A 23,531-nucleotide genomic window follows, 5' to 3' on the forward strand; every position below is an offset into this window, starting at 1 on the left:
GTGAAAACTGTCTCTACCAAAAATACAAAAAAAAATTAGCTGGGTGTGGTGGTGCACACCTGTAATTCCAGCTACTCCAGAGGCTGAGGCAGGAGAATCACTTGAACATGGGAGGTGGAGGTTATAGTGAGCAGAGATCATGCCACTGCACTCCAGCCTGGGTGACAGAACGAGATGCTGTTTCAAGAAAAAAAAATATATGTCCAGGCATGGTGGCTCATGTCTGTAATCCCAGCACTTTGGGAGGCCAAGGTGGGCAGAAAACCTGAGGTTGGGAGTTCGAGAGCAGCCTGACCAACATGGAGAAACGCCGTCTCTACTAAAAATACAAAATTGCCAGGTGTGGTGGTACATGCCTGTAATCCCAGCTACTCCAGAGGCTGAGGCGGGATAATCGCTTGAGCCCAGGAGTGGGAGGTTGTGGTGAGCTGAGATCACACCATTGCACTCCGGCCTGGGCAACAAGAGCGAAATTCTGTCTCAAAAATAAAAAGAAGAAAAGAAAAATATTTTGTAGAGATGGTGTTTTGTCATGATGGCCAGGCTGGCTGAAACTCCTGGGCTCAAGCAATTTTCCCACCTTGGCCTCCCAAAGTGCTGGGATTACAGACGTGAGCCACCACGCCTGACTTTCTTTCTTGTATACATATTAAATTGACATTTGTGTATGATGTGAGGTAGGAGTCAAGACTGACTCTTTTATTTTTCTTTTCTTTTTTTGAGATGGAGTCTCCCTCTGTCACCCATACTGGAGTGCAGTGGCTCGATGTCTACTCACTGCAAACTCCATCTCCCAGGTTCAAGCTATTCTCCTGCCTTAGCCTCCCAAGTAGCTTGGATTACAGGCAAGTGCCACCAAGCCCTGCTAATTTTTGTATTTTTAGTAGAGACGGAGTTTCACCACATTGGTCAGGCTGGTCTCGAACTCCTGGCCTCACGATCCGCCCACCTCAGCCTCCCAAAGTGCTGGGATTACAGGTGTAAGCCACCACACCCAGCCAAGATTGGCTCTATTTCATAGGGATTTCTAATTGACTGGCACCGTTACTGAAATGATACTTTCCCCACTACTACAATATCAACTTTGTCATTTATCAGGTGATTGGTAAGTTTTGGGTCTGTTTCTAGATTCTGTTCATTGACATTTTGTCTATCTGTGTTTATAAACTGTCTCAATTCTTGTAGTTTTATAACAAGTCTTCCTAACTGGTGGTATAAGTCCTTTAACTTTCTTCTGAAATATTGAATTCCTGTCTTGGTATTTGCATTTTCACAAAAAAAAAATTAATTGGCTTGTAAATTTCCAACAAAAAATAGTGCTAGAATTTTCTTGTGATGTGTTGAATCTACAGATTAACTTGGCAAGACTGATTTTTCTTCAGTATGGATCTTCCAGTCTTTGACCATAGTATAACTTTATTTATGTAAGACTTGTGGGATCCCTTTCAATAATGTTCTGTAGCTTTCAGTATAGTTATCTCATTAGTTTTATTCATAGGTATTCAATAATTTCTGGTCCTATTGTCAATGGTTAAAAGCCACCTACTATGATAACTCAGAATATTGGCAAGCAAATACATTTTACCTATTTATTTTTTTCACATCAGAATTATTTTGCCTTATTTATTTATTTATTTATTTATTTATTTATGTATTTGAGATGGAGTCTCACTCTATCACCCAGGCTGCAGTGCTGTGGCACAATCTTGGCTCACTGCAACCTCTGACTTCCAGATTAAAGTGATTCTCCTGCCTCAGCCTCCTGAGTAACTGGGATTACAGGCACCACTGGGATTACAGCTCATGCCACCACACCTGGCTAATTTTTTTATTTTTAGTAGAGACCAAGATTCATCAAGTTGGCCGGGCTGGTCTCGAACTCCTGACCTCAAGTGATCTGCCTGCCTCTCAAAATGCTGAGATTACAGGCATGAGCCACTGCACCTGGTCTCTTTTGCTTGTTAGTGAGAGTTGGGATAAGAAAGATAAAATAACATTTACAGTTGTTTTGTTCATTTTGTTATGTTTTGTTTGAGACAGAGTTTCACTCGTCACCTAGGCTGGAGTGTAATGGCACGATCTTGGCTCACTGCAATCTCCGCCTCCCTGGTTCAAGGGATTCTCCTGCCTCAGCCTCCCAAGTAGTTGGGATTACGGGCAGGTGCCACCACACCCAGTCCATTCACAGTTTATTTATTCATTTATTCGAATTATTTATTTATTTGTTTATTTTGAGACAGCGTTTCACTTTGCTGCCCAGGCTGGAGTGCAGTGATGCCATCTCGGCTCACTGCAGACTCTGCCTCCTGGGTTCAAGAGATTCTCCTGCCTCATCCTCCTGAGTAGCTGGGACTACAGGCACCCACCACCACGCCAGGCTAATTTTTTGTGTTTTTAATAGAGACGGGGTTTCACCATGTTTACCAGGCTGATCTCAAACTCCTGATGTCAGGTGCTCTGCCTGCCTCAGCTTCCCAACATGCTGGGATTACAGATATGGGCCACTGTGCCCAGCCAAGAATTTCTGGGACTAATTTGATCCTAGTTTTAATGATCCCAACATCATTCTTTCATATGATTTAGAAATCATAAAACTGCTACTTCTACATCAGAGGTTCTTACAGTGAATAGGCTTCAATGGTCTGTGATTTCACCCCCTCAGAATTATATGCAGCATATTGTGTTTATATGCATTTTTTTCTGGCAAGATTACCCATAGATTTTATTAGATTTCAGAGAAAGTAAATTGTATGTCCACTCCCCGAAATAAAAACAACTCAAAGAATAACACCATTCAAAATTTTTTTGAGATAGAGTTGGTCTATCCCTAGGCTAGGCTGCAGTGGCATGATCATAGCTCACTGTAACCTTGAACCTCTGGGCTCAAGGATCCTTCCACCTCAGCCTCTTAAGTAGCTAGGACTATACGTGTGTGCCACTATGCCTGGCTAATGTTTTTGTTTTTGTGTTTTGAGAAGGAGTCTTTCTCTGTCACCCAGGCTGGAGTGCAGTGGTGCAGTCTCAGCTCACTGCAAGCTGTTCCTCCTGGGTTTAATCAATTTTCCTGCCTCAGCCTCCTGTATAGCTGGGATTACAGAGGTCAGACACCACTCCCAGCTAATTTTTGTACTTTTAGCAGAGATAGAGTTTCACCATGTTGGCCAGGCTGGTTTCAAACTCCTGACCTCAAGTGACCTACCCACCTTGGCTTCCCAAAGTGCTGGGATTACAGGCATGAGCCACTGCACCCAGACAGTCTGGGTTCTTTCACTCAATGTTATGTTCAAGATTAATCCATGATATTGCATGCATGGCTACTGATATGGCTTGGCTGTGTCCCTACCCAAATCTCATCTTGAATTTTAGCTCCCACAATTCCCACGTGTTGTGGGAGGTAATTGAATCATGGGGCCAGGTCTTTCCCATGCTATTCTTGTGATAGTGAGTAAATCTCACAAGATCTGATGGTTTTATAAAGGGGAGTTTCCCTGCACAAGTTCTCTTCTCTTGTCTGCCACCACGTGAGACATGCTTTTCACCTTCCACCATGATTGTGAGGCCTCCCCAGCCACATGGAACTGTGTGAGTCCATTAAACTTCTTTCCTTTATAAATTACCCGGTCTCTGGAATGTCTTTACCAGCAGTGTGAGAACAGATTCATACAGCTACTTCATTCCCTTCTGTGGCTGAGCCACATTTCATTGCATGGACAGATCACATTCTGTATCCATTCATCTACTGATGGACATTTGGGTTGTGTTCACCTTTTGGCTGTTACAAATAATGCTGCTGTGAAGATTCATATACACGTTTTTATGTGGGAGCACATTTTTCTTTCTCTTGGATAAATACCTAGGAGTGGAATTGCTGGGTCATATGGGGGCTTCATGTTTAATTTTTGAGGAGCTCCCAAGCTATTTTCCACAATGAGTGTGCCATTTTCCATTCCCATCAGCAACATAGGAAGGTTCCGATTTCTCCACATCCTTACCAATACATCAAAATTATATACATATAGCCCAGCCTGGGCAACATGGCGAGATCTCATCTCTACAAAAAAAAAATTTTTTTAATTGTCCAGGGGTGATGGTACACACCTGTGGTCCCAGCTACTCGGGAGGCAGAGGTGGGAGGATAGCTTGAGCCCAGGAGTTCAAGGCTGCAGTGAGCTATAATCCCACCCCACAGCACTTCAGCCTGGGTAGAATATTTTTTTCTGTCTCAAAAAATAAAACTAAGAATAAATAAATAATAAAAATATAGCCATCCTAGTGGGGGCTAAGTGTGAAGCAGAGGCTAAGCTTTTAGGATCAGTGTCACAATCATGGGTCCCTCTGCTCTGGTCTCCTGCCCTGAGGCAGCTGGGGAGGAGCCCCGCCACCCTGCTGCCTGCCAAGGACAGGTGCAGGGCCTTTGCACCGCAGAGAAGCTTGATCCTTTGGAGGTGAGGTGGCAGGACCTCTCAAATCGACATCATACCCTGACCCAGGAGAAACTGAGCCCAGCTCCCCAAATTCCAGGATGGTGACCACCGGATTCCAGAAGGCCCTGCCTTTGAGGAATCTCTGTTGGGTTGTGAGGGGCTGCTGGGAGGCGCTTACCACACAGTGCCCACCTGGAGGCCTGGGACAGGTAATTGGCCTTGTCCAAATCCTTTGCGAAGACAGCTGCGGCCAGCCCGTATGTGGAATTGTTGGCTCTCCCAACAACCTCCTCTATGGTCTTGAACTTCAGGATCTGCATCACCGGCCCGAAGATCTGGAGTGAGAGAGCAGAGTAGGGGGGTTTGGCAACACGGAGGCACCTGCCATCGAGCTCTCTCAGAGCAGAACAGATGATTCCAGATTGGGGGATGAGCCCCCAGTCATGCTTTAACAGTTCCAGGGGAAGACAACAGCCATCAAGCTCAGCAGAACACAGAGGGAATGGAGCCAACAGGGGCCAACTTCCTCCTGTGGGCCCCGGACTTTACATAGAGTATCCCGTTTCTAAACAATCCTGCCAGGTATGTTATTCACATGTGACACATAGATTTAGTGTCAAACAATTTAAGTCAGCTGGGCATTGTGGCTCACGCCTGTAATCCCAGCACTTTGGGAGGCCAAGGTGGGAGAACTACTTGAGTCTAGGAGTTGGAGTCCAGCCTGGCAAACACAGTGAGACCTTGTCTTTACTCAAAAAAAAAAAAAATTTGGCCGGGCATGATGGCTCACACCTGTAATCCCAGCATTTTGGGAGGCTGAGGCAGGTGGATCACCTGAGGTCTGGAGTTCGAGACCAGCCTGGCCAAAATGGTGAAACCCCATCTCTACTAAAAATAAGAAAAATTAGCTAGGTGTGGTGGTGTGCGCCTGTAATCCCAGTTACTAGTAGGGGCTGAGGCAGGAGAATCGCTTGAACCTGGGAGGCAGAGGTTGCAGTGAGCCGAGATCGCGCCACTGCACTCCAGCCTGGCGACAGAGTGAGACTCTGTCTCAAAAAAAGAAGAGAAAAAACAAGCCAGGCGTGGTGGCTCATGCCTGTAATCCCAGCACTTTGGGAGGCCGAGGCAGGCAGATCACGAAGTCAGGAGTTCGAGACCAGCCTGATCAACGTGGTGAAACCCTGTCTCTACTAAAAATACAAAAATTAGCCAGGCGTGGCTAAAATCGGAGATGGAATCCCGCTCTGTTGCCCAGGCTGGAGTGCAGTGGCATGACCTCAGCTCACTGACCTCTGCCTCCTGGGTTCAGGTGATTCTCCTGCCTCAGCCTCCAGAGTAGCTGGGATTACAAGCAAGCACCACCACGCCGGGCTAATTTTTTATTTTTAATATAGACAGGGTTTCGCCACGTTGGCCAGGCTGGTCTCGAACTCCTGACCTCAGGTGATCCACCCGCCTTGGCCTCCCAAAGTGTTGGGATTACAGGCGTGAGCCACTGTGCCCAACCTGTACTAAAATTTTTTTAAAAAATTAGCCAGGCATAGTAGTGAGCACCTGTAGTCCCAGCTACTCAGGAGGCTGAGGTGGGAGGATCATTTGAGCCCAGGAGTTCAAGGCTATAAGGAGCCATGATTATACCACTGCACTCCAGTCTGGGCAACAGAGCAAGACGCTGACCGAAAGTAAAAAAGTCATGGGAAGGAACAGGCAGTGTCATTCCTAGACTCCTGGCTCTGAGGGCCAGGACACGAAGGCCTGCAGGCCATGCTGAGGAATGCAGACAATCTCCCAGACAGAGGGTACAAGCTGAAGAGGAGTGACAAGATCAGATACATACTATGAATAACTTGTTATGGGCACTGGTTCTGGGCATAACTCGAGATCTGGCCCCGAGCTAGCAGACGGGTGACAGCGTCAGGATGCCAGGCTGAACTGTTTACCTCACCTCCCGCCAAGAACGTTCCCAAAGCACCGGCCCCAGGTGCTCACCTCCTCCTTGGCGATGGTCATGCCATCCTACACGTCTCCAAACACGGTGGGCTGGATGAAGTAACCACGGTCAGCAGCAATGCCCCCACCACACAGCAGCTTCGCCCCCTCTTGTTTCCCAGTGTTGATACAGCCAAGGATCTTCTTAAACTGAGTTTCATCCACCTGTGGGAGAAGGAACCCGGAGTTATGGAGACATCGGATTCAGACCTCTCCTAGGCTTCAGGCTTAGAATTATGTGGCAACAAGACAACTGGGAAATGGACGAACGTCATGAGTAAGCAAGATCAGAAGAGGAAACACACAGGGCCAATAACAGAAAACACAAAAAAGGCCCAACTTCCTCAGCCTACCAGAGAAAATGACATCAAATCAATTTTTACTTTTCAACTATAAGATTACCAAAAAGTTTAGGAAGAAAATACACTGATAGCAAGAGACTGTTACATACACTGTTAGAAGGATGACAGGCTGATACAGCCTTTAGAGAAAGTGGTTTATTAATATTGCTCAAAATTATATGCTCAGACCCTTTGGCCCAGCTATTTAACTTCCAGGAATTTATTCTACATATGCACAAAGAGAAATGAACAAGGATATTCACTAGGGAGTATTTTTTTTTTTTGTATTTTTGTTTTTGAGACGGGGTCTCACTCTGTCACCCAGGCTGGAGTGCAGTGGTGCAATCTCCACTCATTGCAACCTCCGTCTCCCATACTCAAATGATCCTCCCACCTCAGCCTTCCGAGTAGCTGGGACTATAGGCATACGCCAGTATGCTGGGCTAATTTTTGTATTTTTAGTAGGACAGGGTTTTGCCTTGTTGCCCAGGCTGGGGAGCATTTTATAAAGGCAAAAGATGGAAACAATTCTAAGTATAAATCAGTAGAGGGGTTGGTTAAAATTATTACGGTGCATCCAATATATTTGGTTGCCACTAATAGATCTGTGAACCGACACAGAAAGATGGCCCAAGATATTCTGTAAAAAGAAGGAAAGCTTGGGCCGGGTGCAGTGGCTCACGCCTGTAATCCCAGCACTTTGGGGGGCCGAGGCAGGCCGATCATGAGGTCAAGAGTTCGAGACCAGCCTGGCCAACACAGTGAAACCCCATCTCTACTAAAAATACAAAAATTAGCTGGGCATGGTGGCACATAGTCCCAGCTACTCGGGAGGCTGAGGCAGGAGAATCACTTGAACCAGGGAGGTGAAGGTTGCAGTGAGCCGAGATCGTGCCACTGCACTCCAGCTTTGGCAACAAAGACTTCATCTCAAAAAAAAAGAAGGAAAGCTTGTAGAACAATATGCACTATATACTCCTTTATGGGGTAGGGGAGAAGGGCGACAGGGTCTCACTCTATTGCCCAGTCTGAAGAGCAGTGGCACAATCATGGCTCACTGCAACTTCAACCTCCCTGAGCTCAGGTATCTTCTCACCTCAGTCTCCCGAGTAGCTGGGACCACAGGTGTGCACCACCACACCTGGGTAATTTTTATATTTTTAGTAGAGATGGAGTTTTGCTATGTTGCCCAGGCTAGTCTCGAACTCCTGGGCTCAAATAATTGACTCACCTTGGCCGCCCTCCCAAGTGTTAGGATTACAGGGGTTAGCCACCACACCCGGCCTATTTTAAAAAAAATAAACATACAGCATAACTGTGTGTGCATGTGTGGTTACCGATGGAGAATAAAAGAAATGCAACAAAGTCTTATTTTTTACATTAAAACCTTTTTTTTAAAAAGAGTCAGGGTCTCACTCTGTCGCTGAGGCAGCAGTGCAGTGGTGTGATCACTGCTCACTGCAGGCTTGACCTTCTGGGCTCCCACCTCAGCCTCCCAAGTAGCTGAGAGTATAGGCACGCATCACTATGTCTAGCTAATTTTTTTTGCTTTTTTGAAAAAAAATTACTTATTTTTTGAAACAGAGTCTCACTCTGTCACCCAGGCTGGAGTGCAGTGGCACAATTTTGGCTCACCACAACCTCTGCCTCCCAGGTTCAAGTGATTCTCCTGCCTCAGCCTCCTGAGTAGCTGGGATTATGGGCACCCACCACCCTGCCTGAATAGTTTTTGTATTTTTAGTAGAGATGAGGTTTCACCATGTTGGACAGGCTGGTCATGATTTGCATTTTTTTTTTTTTTTAGTAGAGACGAGGTCTTGCTGTAGTGCCCAGGCTGATCTTGAAATCCTGGGCTCAAGAGATTCTCCTGCCTCAGCCTCCCAAAATGTTGGGGTTACAGATGTGAGTTGCCACATATAGCCTAAACACTTTCTCATTAAAATTATTAATGCAAGTTTATATTACCTTAATAATTAGCCACAAAGAGAAATTAGACAAAAAGAAATGTTAGGACGGGTGCAGTGGCTCATGTCTGTAATCTCAGCACTTTGGGAGGCTGAGGTGGGCGGATCACAAGGTCAGGAGTTCAAGACCAGCCTGGCCAACATAGTGAAACCCCGTCTCTACTAAAGATACAAAAAATTAGCTGGGCGTGGTGGTGGGCACCTGTAATCTCAGCTACTCGGGAGGCTGAGGCAGGAGAATCATTCAAACCCAGGAGGTGGAGGTTGCAGTATGCCGAGATCGTGCCACTGTACTCTAGCCTGGAGACAGAGCAAGACTCTGTCTCAAAAAAAAAAAAAAAAAAAAGAAAAGAAAAGAAAAGAAATGTTAGGACAGGTGCGGTGGCTCATACCTGTAATCTCAGCACTTTGGGAGGCCAAGGCAGATGGTCACCTGAGGTCAGGAGTTCGAGACCAGCCTGACCATCTTGTGAAACCCCGTCTCTACTAAAAATACAAAAATTAGCAGGGTGTGGTGGTGTGCACTTGTAGTCCCACCTACTCAGGAGGCTGAGACAGAATTGTTTGAACCTAGGAGGTGGAGGTTGCAGTGAGCCGAGATGGTGCCACTGCACTCCAGCCTGGGTGATAGAGCGAGACTGTCTCAAAAGAAAGAAAGAAAGAAATGTTAGTGTTCCTAGCTGCACTATTCACAGTAACCAAAAGGTGGAAACAATCAAGTGTCTGTCAATAGATTAATGGAAAAATCAAAATGTGGTCTATCCACACAATGGAATATTACTTGGCCTTTTATATTCTGATACATTCTTGTTACAACATGGATGAACCTTTAAAACATGGCTACGTGGAATAAGCCAGACACAAAGAACCATGTAGTGTAGGATTCCTGTTGTATAAAATGTCCACAATAGATAAATCTACAGGCAGAACATAGATTGGGGGTTGCCTGGGCCTGGTGGGGGGAGGAATGGGGAGTGACTGCTAATGGGTACAGGATATTTAGGGGAGGTAATGACAATAATATAGAATTAGTGGTGATGGTTGCACAATGCTGTGAATATACTAAAAATCACTGAATCGTACACTAAAATAGTGCATTTTATGCTACATGAATTATATCTCAATAAAGCTATTAAAGATAGAGATGTTGAAGGCCAGGCACAGTGGCTCACACCTGCAATCCCAGGACTTTGGGAGGCTGAGGTGAGAGGATTGCTTGAGCCCAGCAATTCAAGACCAGCCTGGGTAACATAGCAAGACCTCATCTCTACAAAAAGTATGAATATTAGCCAGGTGTGGTGACATGTGCCTGTAGTCCCAGCTACTTGGGAGGCTGAAGCAGGAGGATCACTTGAGGCCAAGAGGTTGAGGCTGCAGTGAGCCATGATCACACCACTGCATTCCAGCCTGGGCAACAGAACAAGACCCTGTCTCTAAAAAAAATCAAAGAGGGGGATGTTGGGCATATAACCCTGTCCCATGGCAAGGCCAGTCCATCCTCAGACATGGCTGTGGCTCTCCACTGAGGAACCAGAAATGCAAACTGCCAAAAGAAAGAAGCCAGTCTGAGAAGGCTACCTACTGTATGATTTGTATAAGACAATCTGGAAAAGGCAAAACTATAGAGACAATAAAAAGATTGGCCAGGCACAATGGCTCACACCTGTAATCCCAGCACTTTGGGAGGCCGAGGTGGGTGGATCATGAGGTCAGGAGATTGAGGCCATCCTGGCCAACATGGTGAAACCCTGTCTCTACTAAAAATACAAAAATTCGCTGGGCATGGTGGCATGCACCTGTAAGTCCCAGCTACTCAGGAGACTGGGGCAGGAGAATCGCTTGAACCCAGGAGGTACAGGTTGCAGTGAGCCGAGATCGCACCACTACACTCCAGCCTGGTGATGCAGCGAGACTCTGTCTCAAAAAAAAAAAAAATCAGTGGTTGCCTGCCAGGGCTCAGGGGAGGAAGAGAGGGAAGAATAGGTGGAGGACGGGGGTTTCAGGGCACAAATATATTTACATGATACTAGAATGATGGTATCATACATATTATGATACATTTGTCTAGGCCCATAGTAAGTACAACAACACAAAAAATGACCCCAAGGCTGGGTGCCTGATGGCAGATTGCCTGAGCTCAGGAGTTCGAGCCCAGCCTGGGCAACAGAGTGAAACCCTGTCTCTACTAAAATACAAAAAATTAGCCAGGCGTGGTGGTGTGCACCTGTAGTCCCAGCTACTCAGGAGGCTGAGGCACGAGAATTGCTTGAACCTGGGTGGCATGAGTCGAGATCCCGTCACTGCATTGCAGGCCTGGACAACAGAACAAGACCCTGTCTCAAAAAAAAAAAAAAAAGCAAAACTCAAATATACACTACAGACCTAAGTTAATAATAAGGTACCAGTATTGGCTCATCAATACTAACAGATGAACCACACTCGTGCAGGATGTGAATAAAGGGGAAACTGGGGGAACAGGGAGGTGCAAAGTAATATATGGGCACTCTCTGTACGTTCAGCTCTACTTTTCTATAAACCTACAACTGCTCAAAAGTAAAATCCAGGCCAGGCGTGGTGGTTCATGTCTGCAATCCCAGCACTTTGAGAGGCAAAGGCAGGAGGACTGCTTGAGCCCAGGAGTTCAAAGCTGAGGTGAGGTATGATTGCACCACTACACTCCAGCCTGGTCAACAGAGACCTTGTCTCTAAAATATAAATAGGTAAATAAATAAATAAATAAACAAAATCAAACAGCTCAAAACATGAAGTGAAATGAAGTCCCTACACCAGCCATACCATGGCTCTCAGACACCAAGTTTCACAGGGCTGTGTATCTTCTGGTGGATACATTTCTACTGATGACCAAGGTCTTGGAAACACACACTCCCTTTTGCAGACACTCCTGGTATTTGTTACATATATGCAATTTACAAAGTGCTTCCCAGGATTAATTTCCACATCACAGCCACCCTGTGAATGAGGCAGGGCAGGGCTCGAGATGGGGAAATGAAGGCTGAGGGAGGGAACATAGCTTCCCAAAGGCACACAGCTGCTGTGTGGTAGAGCTGAGACCTGAACCCAGTCCCAACTGATCTAAGCCCGATGCCCTCTCTGCTTCTCATGCTGGCTCTGGACACCCAGACCCTGCTGCACTGCCTGGCTCACCTGCGGCCCCTGCTCGGTCTTGCTATCAAAGGGGTTCCCAACCACCCGGGACTTGGCCCGGGCAACGCTCCGCTCCACAAACTCATCATAGATGTCCTCCTGCACGAAGGTCTGGGAGCCGGCACAGCAGCACTGGCCCTGGTTGAAGAACAGGGTGAAGTGGGCCTGTTCCACGGCCCAATCCACTGCAGGAAGTGGGCAGGGGACAGAAAGGTGACAGTGAGAAGAGGAGGAGGACCCTGGCCCCAGCGGCTGCCTGCCCAATGGAGCCTGTTCCCACCACTGTCAGGGTTGATGCCTGCTGGGTGCCAGAGACAGATACAAGGAGAAGAGGGGCGATCTGGGAGCCCACTGCCAACCAGGACAAAGGGCGTGATGGCGGTGAGTGGATGAGTCAGATAGCAGGGGCGTGGCCTAGCCTGATGATGCAGAGAGCAGCCAGGGAGAGGCTGGGGACAGGCCAAGGCCAGGCCACACAGGCCCTGCGCTGGCGTCTTATCCTGAGGCCCAAGGGACAGCAACCAATGCCATTGGGCACTGGGAGCGACAGGATCGGCTGGAGCCACAACACAGGCGGCCAGGACTGCCTTCAAGGCCAGGCCTCCTCCAGCTGGGAACTCACTATCGGCATCTGACATGATGATGTTGGGGCTCTTCCCCTCCAGCTCCAGGGTCACTCTCTTGAGATTGCTGCTCCCGGCAGCAACCCGGATTACGTGGCCAATCTGTGGGGACAGAGAGACAGGAACGAGCTCTCAGTGCAGGGAGAAAGAGTCCAGCACTCTATAGACACAGAAGACAGTCCCCCACGGCTTGAGCGAGCAACTGGACCATGAGAGACCTAGAGAATTTCACCAAATAGACATTCACTTTTTTTTTTCTTTTAGACAGGGTCTCGCTCTGTCACCTAGGCTGGAGTGCAGTGGCGTGATCTCAGCTCACTGCAGCCTTGACCTCTCAGGCTCTGGCAACCCTCCTGCCTCGGCCTTCTGAGTAGCTGGGGCCACACGCACACACCACCACACAGGGCTAATTTTTAACCACAGTGGTAGTCCTGGTCAAGGAGTCTGACCTGGCCAAGGTGCTTTGATTTGGGGCAAACGGTCAGCTCTGGGCTGTGTGGAGTCTGGCTAGGCCTGGCCTCCTTAGTCCACATGGGACACTGGCCCCTCCCAAGGGCAGCTAGTGTGGCAACCAGACCACAAAGGGCTCAACCCTGCCCACCCCTCCTGGTACCTACAGGGTCCTCGCCTGAGCTCTGCAGAGGGCAAGTCCTGGAGGAAGAGACCTCCACTTGACACCCAGGAGCTCACCTTGAGCATGTCATCCACTGAGGACAGGGGGAACCTGGGCCAAGGAGGCTGCAAGCTTGAGGCCAGGGTCACCTTACCTCGGTGGAGCCTGTGAATGCCACTTTGTCCACATCCTCATGGGAGGCAATGGCGGCCCCAGCAGTGGGGCCAAATCCAGGCACAATGTTGACCACACCAGGGGGAAAGCCGGCCTGTGAGCAAACAGCCAGGGGACACTGGGAGTCACCCTCCTATTCTGAAGGGCTCGACCAGGGGAAGACGCATCCTTTCTCAGAGAGGGTGGGACAGTCTGCCAAGGACACGTGGTCAGAAGCTAGTTGTATGGGGCACTACATGGGAATTCTAAATGGGACGGAGAAGAAGCATGTTCGCTGGGGTTCCCTGTGTCTTTGCCCCCCTCCTGACAGCATTCATTTAGAACAACAGTGGGTTTTGTTTGTTTTTTGAGACCGAGTCTCTCTCTGGCACCCAGGCTGGAGTGCAATGTTGTGATCACAGCTCACGGCAGCCTCAAACTCCTGGGCTCAAGTGATCCTCCTGCCTTAACCTCCCAAGCAGTTTGGACTACAGGTGCGTGCCACCCAGCTAATTTTTAATTTTTTGTAGAGACGGGGTCTTGCTGTGTTGCCCAGGCTGGTCTCAAACTCCTGGACTCAAGCAATCCTCCTGCTTTGGCCTCCCAAAGTGCTGGGATTGCAGGTGTGAGCCACCGAGCCTGGCCTACAGCAATATTTTTAATTCTTCAAAGGGGATCTTGCAGTGAAGTCCAATGTGGAAAAAAGCTAAGAGGGAGCCACTCTGGTACACATGATGATGGGGGCTCCACAAACATGCCTCCCTGTTTAGGGACCCCTGAGACCCTCCTCAGAACTCCTTTAGAACAAGCCTCAACAAGGGCATTTAGAGGTTAAGACCGGGACAAGCCACGCACCTCCTTGATCAAGTTGGCCACATAGAGGGTGGTGAGGGGCGTCTGCTCAGCTACCTTCATCACAACCACATTTCCAGTCACCAAGGCTGGGCCCAGCTCCCATGCTTGCTTCAGGAGTGGGAAATTCCACTGCAACAAATAGCAGCCGCTGTCGAAATCCAAGCTTCCTCAGAGAACTACACTGGGTAGCAGAAGGTGGCAACCCCAGAGGGCAGAAGCAGCACCGAGTTCTCTGAACCCTGCGTTTCCTCCCCTAACTCCATCCATCGTGGTTTTAAGATGGATGGACGAGGCAGGCGGTGCACAAGGATGACAGACTCACATTTATCCGTGTTTTTACGTCCATGACACCATGCTAAGCCCTAATTACCTCCCTAAGACAGGCACTATGCCCACTTCCACTTTTCAGATGGGGAAACTGAGGCTTGGGATATAAGTGACTTGCCCAAGGTTACAGAATTCACGAGTGGCAGGGCTGAGACTCAAACCAGATTGGCTTTGTCAGAGCCCATCTTCTTACCTGCCACCCAGGCTGCCTTCCAACACCACCCCCAGAACCTCTGCAATGAGCCTGGCAGACTGCCAAATCTCAGGGCACCCTGAAGAAACTCCAGGGAGGCTGGACTCACCAGAATAATCTGCCCGCACACCCCCACGGGTTCATGGCGTGTGTAGCTGAAGAAGTCTCCGTCAATGGGAATGGTTTTCCCATGGTACTTATCAGCCCAGCCGGCATAATACCTTTAAAAAAAAAACGCTCAAGCTCGAATCAATGATTATCAGGGACCCCTGCAAACCCTGGCAGAAAGAGAAGACTCAAACTGGTCCAGCTGAGTCTTTCTGAAAACTGCCCTTGCTTTTGCCTTATTCAGAGAAAGACAAGTGACTGCGAAGCTCACAATAATCTAGGTAGCTAACCCTTAAGCCTCAGAATCACCTGGGGTTCTTGTAAAAAACACCAGATCCCAGGAGTCCACTTCCAATCTACTCAATCCCACTCTCTGGGGCTCATGCCCAGGAATTAGAATTTTTTTCTTCCTTTCTTTTCTTTCTTTTGAGACAGAGTCTCGCTCTGTCACCCAGGATGGAGTGCAGTGGTGTGATCTCGGCTCACTGCAACCTCCGCCTCCCAGGTTCAAGCGATTCTCTACCTCAGCCTCCCGAGTAGCTGGGATTACAGGCACCTGCCACTATGCCTGGCTAATTTTTTGTATTTTTAGTAGAGATGGGGTTTCACCACCTTGGCCAGACTGGTCTCGAACTCCTGACCTCGTGATACCCGCCTCGGCTTCCCAAAGTGCTGGGATTACAAGTGTGAGCCACCATGCCTGACCTTGTTTTTTTTAAGACACAGGGTCTTGCTGGGCATTGTGGCTCACACTTGTAATCCCAGCACTTTGGGAGGCCTAGGTGAGCAGATCACGAGGTCAGGAGTTCGAGACCAGCCTGGCCAAGGGGTGAAACCCCATCTCTACTAAAAATACAAAAAATTAGCTGGGCGTGGTGGCTGGCACCTGTAATCCCAGCACCTCAGGAGGCTGAGGCAGAATAATTGCTTGAACCTGGGAGGCGGAGGTTGCAGTGAGCCAAGATCGCACCACTGTACTCCAGCCCAGGCAACAGAGCGAGACTCTGTCTCAAAAAAAAAAGAAAAAGAAAGAAAAAAAAAGAAAAAGAAAGAAACAGGGTCTTGCTCAGTTGCCCAGGCTGCAGTGCAGTGGCACGATCATAACTCACTGCAGCCTTGACCTCCTGGGCTCAAGTGATCCTCTCACCTTAGCCTCCTGAGTAGCTGAGATGACAGGCACATGTCACCATGCCTGGCTAATGTTTTCCAATTTTTTGTAGAGATGCGGGTCTCCCTATGTTGCCCAGGCTGCTCTCAAACTCCTGAGCTCAAGTGATCCTCCTGCCTTGGCCTCCCAAAGTGCTGGGATTACAGGCTCGAGCCATTAGCACCTGGCTAGTGACTTGGGTTTGAACATGGGTTTGTGACCCTGGAAGAAAGCTAGCTAGGGGGTTGCCAATCTATGCAAGCCCAGGCATTGCACCTTCCCTCCCCCAGATCTATACAAACACAGTCTACATGACATGTGTTTTGCAAGCCCCAGAAGTTATTCATCAGCACAAAAGCAAAATGCCAAAATTCAGGAAAGCGTTTGGCCCCAACTGAGATGTACCAGGCTGCTCTCTCTGGGGTGTCCTTGCAGAGGGAGTTTTGCAGCCTTGGCACTGCTGACATTTGGGGCTGGAGAATTCTTTGTTGTGGGACTGTCCTGGACATTGTACGATGTTGAGCAGCATCTCTGACTTCTATCCACTAGATGCCAGTAGTACCCTTCCCCTCGCAGTCGAGGCTGCCAAAAATGTCTCTGGACATTGCCCAGTGTCCCCAGGGAGGCGTGATTGCGCTGGCTATGTGCGCCTGTTGTGAAGGATACCGACTGTTTTCTTTTTTTTTTTTTTTGACACAAAGTCTCCCACTTGTCCCCCAGGCTGGAGTGCAGTGGCGCGATAGATCACTGCAACCTCCGCCTCCCAGGTTCAAGCGATTCTCCTGCCTCAGACTTACAAGTAGAATGCCTGCCACCACGCCCGTCTAAGTTTTGTATTTTTAGTAGAGATGGGGTTTCATCATGTTGGCCAGGCTGGTCTTGAACTCTTGACCTCAGGTGATCCACACGCCTTGGCCTCCCAAAGTGCTGGGATTACAGGCATGACCCACCGCGCCCGGCCCAACTGTTTTCTTGTCCAGCCTCTACTCTTATGGCACTGCTTCCTCCCCACCATCTCTGTTTACATGTCATAGGGAGGCAGCCACTATGTACACAAATGATCTGTCTACCCTTGGCCACAGTTGGTCAGAACCAAGGCCAGCCACTCAGGGTCCTCTCTCAGGAATATGGCATTACAACTAAAAGATGACAGCTTAGCCTGGCTGGAATCAGGCATGGAGGTGCAAGAACAGGTGGTGTGGGCTACCAGGTCCCAACATAAAAACTGGCCCTCGGCCGGGCATGGTGGCTCACGCCTGTAATCCCAGCACTTTGGGAGGCTGAGGCAGGCGGATCACGAGGTCAGGAGATCGAGACCATCCTGGCTAACATGGTGAAACCCCATCTCCACTAAAAATACAAAACATTAGCCGGGCGTGGTGGCGGGTGCCTGTAGTCCCAGCTACTTGGGAGGCTGAGGCAGAAGAATGGCATGAACCTGGGAGGCGGAGCTTGCAGTGAGCAGAGATCGTGCCACTGCACTCCAGCCTGGGCAAAAGAGCAAGACTCTGTCTCAAAAAACAAAACAAAACAAAACAAAACAAAAACCTGGCCCTCAAAGCCAGTGTCGCTGAGGAGAATGAAGCAAGCAGGGAGGTGAGTGAGACTCAATGGCCTTTTCCATTAGAGACCCCTTGACTCTATCTTCTAAGTTGGGCTCCACTGAATTTCTTTTTTTTTTGGAGATGGAGTCTCAGTCTGTCACCCAGACTGGAGTGCAGTGGCATGATCTCCGCTCACTGTAACCTGCACCTCCTGGGTTCAAGTGATTCTCGTGCCTCAGCCTCCTGAGTAGCTGGGACTACAGGCATGTGCCACTGCTGCCTGGTTAATTTTTGTATATTTAGTAGAGATGGGGTTTCACCATGTTTGCCAGGCTGCTCTTGGACTACTGACCTCAAATGATCCAGCCACCTCAGTCTCCCAAAGTGCTGGGATTATAGGTGTGAGCCACTGTGCCCAGCCTCAGTGAATTCCTGGCAGCTCCAACACAAGGGCTCTAACAAAGCTCTTGTTCCTTGGCCATTGAAATGTTTATGATTGTTGGGCATAGTAACTCATGCCTGTAATCCCAGCACTTTGGGAGGCCAAGGTGGGAAGATCGCTTGAGCCCAGGAGTCCAAAACTAGCCTGGGCAACATAGTAAGACCCCCGTCTATACAAAAAATTTAAAAAGTATCCAGGCGTCGTGGTGCACGCCTGTGGTCCCAGCTACTTAGGAGGCTGAGGTGGGAAGATTGCTTGAGCCCAGGTCAATGCTGCAGTCGACTATGATTGTGCCACTGCACTCCGGCCTGGGCAAGAGTGAGACCCTGCCTCAAAAAAAAATTAAAATTATCAATCAATCGGCTGGGCGCAGTGACTCACTCCTGTAATCCCAGCACTTTGGGAGGCCAAGGAAGGTGGATCACGAGGTCAGGAGATGGAGACCATCCTGGCTAACACGGTGAAACCCCGTCTCTACTAAAAATACAAAACATTAGCCGGGCGTGGTGGCGGGCGCCTGTAGTCCCAGCTACTCAGCAGGCTGAGGCAGGAGAGTGGCGTGAACCCGGGAGGCGGAGTTTGCAGTGAGCCGAGATCGCACCACTGCACTCCAGCCTGGGCGACAGAGCGAGACTCTGTCTCAAAAAGTAATAATAATAATAATAAATCAATCAATCAATAAAACATTTTTCATTAAACCAAACCCAGAGCTAGTAAAAGGAAGGAAATAATAAAGACTGAAACAGAGATAGACAAAATAATAAAGACTGAAACAGAGAGTATTTTCTTGAATAGAAAAACAATAAAATAAACAAAACCAAAAGTTTGGTTCTTTGAAAACATTCACGAAATAGACAAACTTTAGCTAGGCTAAGAAACAGAGAGAAGACCCAAATAAGTAAAACTGAAAATGAAGACATCACTACAGATCTTACAGAGATAAAAAGGATTATAAGAGAATACCGTGAACAATTGTATACCAACAAATTAGATAACCTCGATAAAATGGACAAGTTCCAAGTGACACAGAAAGTACCAAAAGTGACTCAAGAACAAAATAAAGCATTTATGACTAAGTCACAATTTGTGATATTGAAGGATTTTCCCATGAGCTGGAGTCTAAATGGAGTAGGCTTCTCTGACTCCTGTGATCCTTTTGAAGTTTTCTAATTTATTTGTTTTTCATTTTTGTTTTTGAGACAAAGTCTCACTCTGTCACCTAGGCTGGAGTGCAGTGGCATCATCTTCTCTCGCTGTGACCTCCACTTCCAGGGATCAAGAGATTCTTCTACCTTAGCCTCCTGAGTAGCTGGTATTACATGTGTGTGCCACCATGCTCAGCTAATTTTTATATTTTTAGTAGAGATGGGGTTTCATCATGTTGGCCAGCCTGGTCTCAAACTCTTGACCACACATAATCCGCCTGGCTCAGCCTCCTAAAGTGCTAGGATTATAGGAAGGAGATACCATGCCCTGCCCCTTTTGAATTTTTGTAATTTAATTTTTACCTCCTAACAATGTCACCTCCCTTTTTCCCCTGCCAGAACAAAGAACAGGAAAGCTGAGCCCATACCGGAGACATTTGAGGACCATGTCCAAATCCACCAGGTAGGAGATGACATAGGGCTTGCCATTGTCTAGGGTCTCCAAGGCCTGAGAAGAAAACAAGGTCAGCAGAGACGTGGGTGCAGGAATGAGAGGAAAACAAAGGGCTGACAGAGGGCGCCAAGGCTGGGACTGAGAAGGGCTGGTGCAAGCCCAGGGTGAGAGTCCCCTTTGTGCTGCCAAATATCACTGGCATCTCTGGACTATTGACATGGTCTCTCCAAAGGCAGGGAGGAGGAGGAAGGGGGCCAGGCAGGATGAGGCACCAACTTCTCACTCAGTGATTTCACAAACACACTCTTTTAGCTTCTGCTCTCTACCATATCCAGGTGTTGGGATAGAGACCAGCGTGGAACTTACAGAGCAAAGAGACCGCGCATAATGACACAAGTCCTCAGTAACATGTGTTAAGAGTGCTAGAGGCTGGACATAGTGACTCGCACCCATAATCCCAGCACTTTGGGGGGCCGAGGCGGGTAGATCACCTGAGGTCAGGTGTTCGAGACCAGCCTCGCCAACACAGTGAAACCCTGACTTTATCAAAAATACAAAATTAGCTGGGCGTCGTGGTGCACACCTGTAATCCCAGCTAGTGGGGAGGCTGAGGCAGGAGAATTGCTTGAACTCGGGAGGTAAAAGTTGCAGTGAGCCGAGATCGTGCCACTGCACTCCAGCCTGGGTGAAGAGTGAGACTCCATCTCAAAAAAAAAATAATTAAAAAAAGTGCTAAAAAATAGCAGGGAGCCAGGCTGCCCAGCCCTGTCTAGAAACATCAGCCAGAGATGAGCCCTTTAGTCTAGAACCTAAATGATATGTAGGGGGCAACTGGGCAAAGGGGATGGTACGATGGCAGCAGGGCGAAGAGCATCCCAGGCAGGTGCAAGTGCTGATGCTCAAAGAGGCTTGGCCATCAAGCATGCGAGCCCAGGCTCGGGAGCACATGTGAATGTGAGGACTGCAGTGCAGCATGACTCAGATGATGGAACTAGAACAGGCTGGGTCATTTTTTTTTTGAGATAGGATCTGACTCTGTTGCCCAGGCTGGAGCGCAGTGGCGCCACCGCAGCTCACTGCAGCCTTGAACTCCTGGACTCAAGCAATCCTCCTGCCTCAGCCTCCCATGTAGCTAGGACTACAGGCATATACCACCATACTCAGCTAGTTTTTTAACTTTTTGTAGAGACAGGATCTTGCCATGTTGCAGGCTGGGTCTTACAGAAAATATTGAGGATGTTATCCTAAGAACACCGCATGCCATGCAGGGATAAGAGCAGAGTGCCATGTATAATCTACCTTCTGGAAGGTTTGCTCTGGCTTCTGTGTGCAGAATCAATGGTGGCTCGGAGGAGATTGCCTCCTGGTTTCTTCTCCTCTTGAGCCAGGGAGAAGGCCCACCATGGAGGGGCCCAGGGAGAGGTGTCCATTCCCAGGGGTCTCTGTCCTGGGAAGGCCTCCCTGACACAGCTCCTCTCCCCTCCCCCAGATCCTTCTTGCTTAGCCAAACCCGCCACATCAAAGGGGACACTAAGGCCGGGTGTGGTGGCTCATGCCTGTAATCCCAGCACTTTGGGAGGCTGAGGCAGGTGGATCACTTGAGCCCAGGAATTGGAGACCAGCCTGACCAATGTGGTGAAACCCTGTCTCTACTAAAAATACACAAATTAGCTGGGCGTGGTGGCTTGTGCCTGTAATCCCAGCTACTTGGGAGGCTGAGGCAGGAGAATCACTTGAACCCAGGAGGTGGATGTTGCAGTGAGCCGAGATGTCGCCACTGCACTCCAGCCTGGGCGACAGAGTGAGACTCCATCTCAAAAAGGCAAAACAAAACAAAAAAACAAAGGAGACACTGAAAGGGCTCCTCTGGTTAGTACAGAGGTGCCCTCTAAAGGTGTCCATCCTACACCATTCCCATCAGTCCCATGTTAGATATGTGGCCCCTGGCTGTTCACAGGATGCTGCGAGCCCATTCGCCACATGGGATCTGAGGGGGAGAAGGGCTGAGGACTCACCGCCAGGTAGGTCCGGTCCCGCTCGATCAGATCGGCCAGGCGGTTCAGCAGCCGGCCCCTGTGTGATGCGTCCATGCGGCGCCAAGGTGAGCCCAGCTGGAAGGCAGCCCGGGCGGCCTTCACTGCCTTGTCCACATCTTCCTAGAAAACACAGGAAAACTCAAGCCTTCCTGGAAATCTCAGGCCTTCTCAGTAATAACCAGCTCCGAATACAAACACATCCAGAAGGTCATCAGCACATCGCTGCACAGAAAACCTGCCCCATAAACAATGCTCCTAGCCCGGCAGAGCCCTGATGAGCACCAGACTTCAGCAATGGGGTTGAATAACATGACCGTCCCCTCCTTTCATGAAGTCCTGGTGGGAATAAGAATCCGGATAATTTCTGTATTTTCTTTTTTTTCTTTTTTGAGACGAAGTCTCGGTCTGTCGCCCAGGCTGGAGTGTAGCGGCACAATCTCGGCTCACTACAACCTCCGCCTCCCAGGTTCAAGCAATTCTCCTGCCTCAGCCTCCTGAGTAGCTGGGATTACAGGCAGACGCCACCACACCCGGCTAATTTTTGTATTTTTAGTAGAGACGGGGTTTCACCATGTTGGTCAGGCTGCACTCGAATTCCCGACCTCGAATTCACAGCACCCGGCCAGCCTGCTTAAAACAACAACAACAACAACAACAACAAGAAACAATTATTTTGCATCAAAGCTAACAGCCTGTTTTTGTTTCTGTTTTTTTTTTTTTTTTTTTTTTCCCAGACAGGGTGTTGCTCTGTTACTCAGGCTGCAGTGCAGTGGCGTAGTCACAGGTCGCTGCAGCCTCGACCTCCCAGGCTCAGGAAGTCCTCCCACCTCAGCCTCCTGAGTAGCTAGGACTATAAATGCATGCCACCACACCTGGCTAATATTTTTTTTTTTTTTTGAGATGGAGTATCACTCTTGTTGCCCAGGCTGGAGTGCAATGGTGCGATCTCGGCTCACTGCAACCTCCGCCTCCCGGGTTCAGGTTATTCTCCTGCCCCAGCCTCCCGAGTAGCTGGGACTACAGGCATACACCACCACACCCGCCTAATTTTATATTTTTAGTAGAGACAGGGTTTCTCCATGTTGGTCAGGCTGCACTCGAATTCCCGACCTCAGGTGATCTGCCCACCTTGGCCTCCCAAAGTGCTGGAATTACAGGTGTGAGCCACCACGCCCAGCCCCACCTGGCTAATATATTTTTTTTTTTTTGAGACGGAGTCTTGCTCTGTCGCCCAGGCTGGAGTGCAGTGGCGCGATCTCGGCTCACTGCAAGCTCCGCCTCCCGGGTTCACGCCATTCTCCTGCCTCAGCCTCTCCAAGTAGCTGGACTACAGGCGCCCGCCACCACGCCCGGCTAATTTTTTGTATTTTTTTTTAGTAGAGACGGGGTTTCACCGTGGTCTCGATCTCCTGACCTCGTGATCCGCCCACCTCGGCCTCCCAAAGTGCTGGGATTACAAGCGTGAGCCACCGTGCCCGGCTACCTGGCTAATATTTTTAATTTTTTAATTTTAATTTTAATTTTTGAGACGGAGTCTTGCTTTGTCACCCCGGCTGGAGTGCAGTTGCGCAATCTCAGCTCACTGCAACCTCCACCTCCTGGATTCAAGTGATCCTCCTGCCTCAGCCTCCCAAGTAGCTGGATTACAGGCACAAGCCACCACGCCCAGCTAACTTTTGTATTTTTAGTAGAGACGGGGTATCTCCATGTTGGCGAGGCTGGTCTTGAACTCCCAACCTGAAGCAATCCGCCCGCCTTGGCCTCCCAAAGTGCTGAGATTACAAGTGTTAGCCCCCGTGCCCAGCCTTATTTTTTATTTTTTATAGAGATGAGGTTTTGCCATATCGCCCAGGCTAGTCTCAAATTCCTGGGCTCAAGCAATCTGCCTGCCTCGACCTCTCAGAGTGCCGGGAGTGAGTCACCACACCTGGCCACAATCTTTTTTAAAAAAAATTTAAGTGTATATAGTGAACAATTTCTCCATGTTAAGGAATAGATTTCCACAGCA

The 23,531-nt window shown here is 48.8% G+C and overlaps 1 protein-coding gene across 1 annotated transcript; it reads right to left on the reverse strand.

Annotated features, from left to right (window-relative positions):
* Window positions 1-4,602: 4,602 nt before the first annotated feature.
* On the reverse strand, window positions 4,603-21,834 carry LOC115834355 (aldehyde dehydrogenase, mitochondrial-like; the record flags this gene model as incomplete). The annotated part of the gene is given in 10 exon segments (XM_030809103.1): window positions 4,603-4,759; window positions 6,414-6,578; window positions 11,884-12,068; window positions 12,506-12,608; window positions 13,274-13,387; window positions 14,128-14,256; window positions 14,757-14,868; window positions 19,462-19,541; window positions 21,503-21,643; window positions 21,742-21,834. Coding segments are annotated over 10 exon segments (1,279 nt in total), but the record flags the coding sequence as incomplete, so codon positions are not given.
* Window positions 21,835-23,531: the final 1,697 nt, after the last annotated feature.

This window comes from Nomascus leucogenys, unplaced genomic scaffold, assembly GCF_006542625.1.
Source record: "Nomascus leucogenys isolate Asia unplaced genomic scaffold, Asia_NLE_v1 000785F_92759_qpd_obj, whole genome shotgun sequence".
NCBI lineage: Eukaryota > Metazoa > Chordata > Mammalia > Primates > Hylobatidae > Nomascus > Nomascus leucogenys.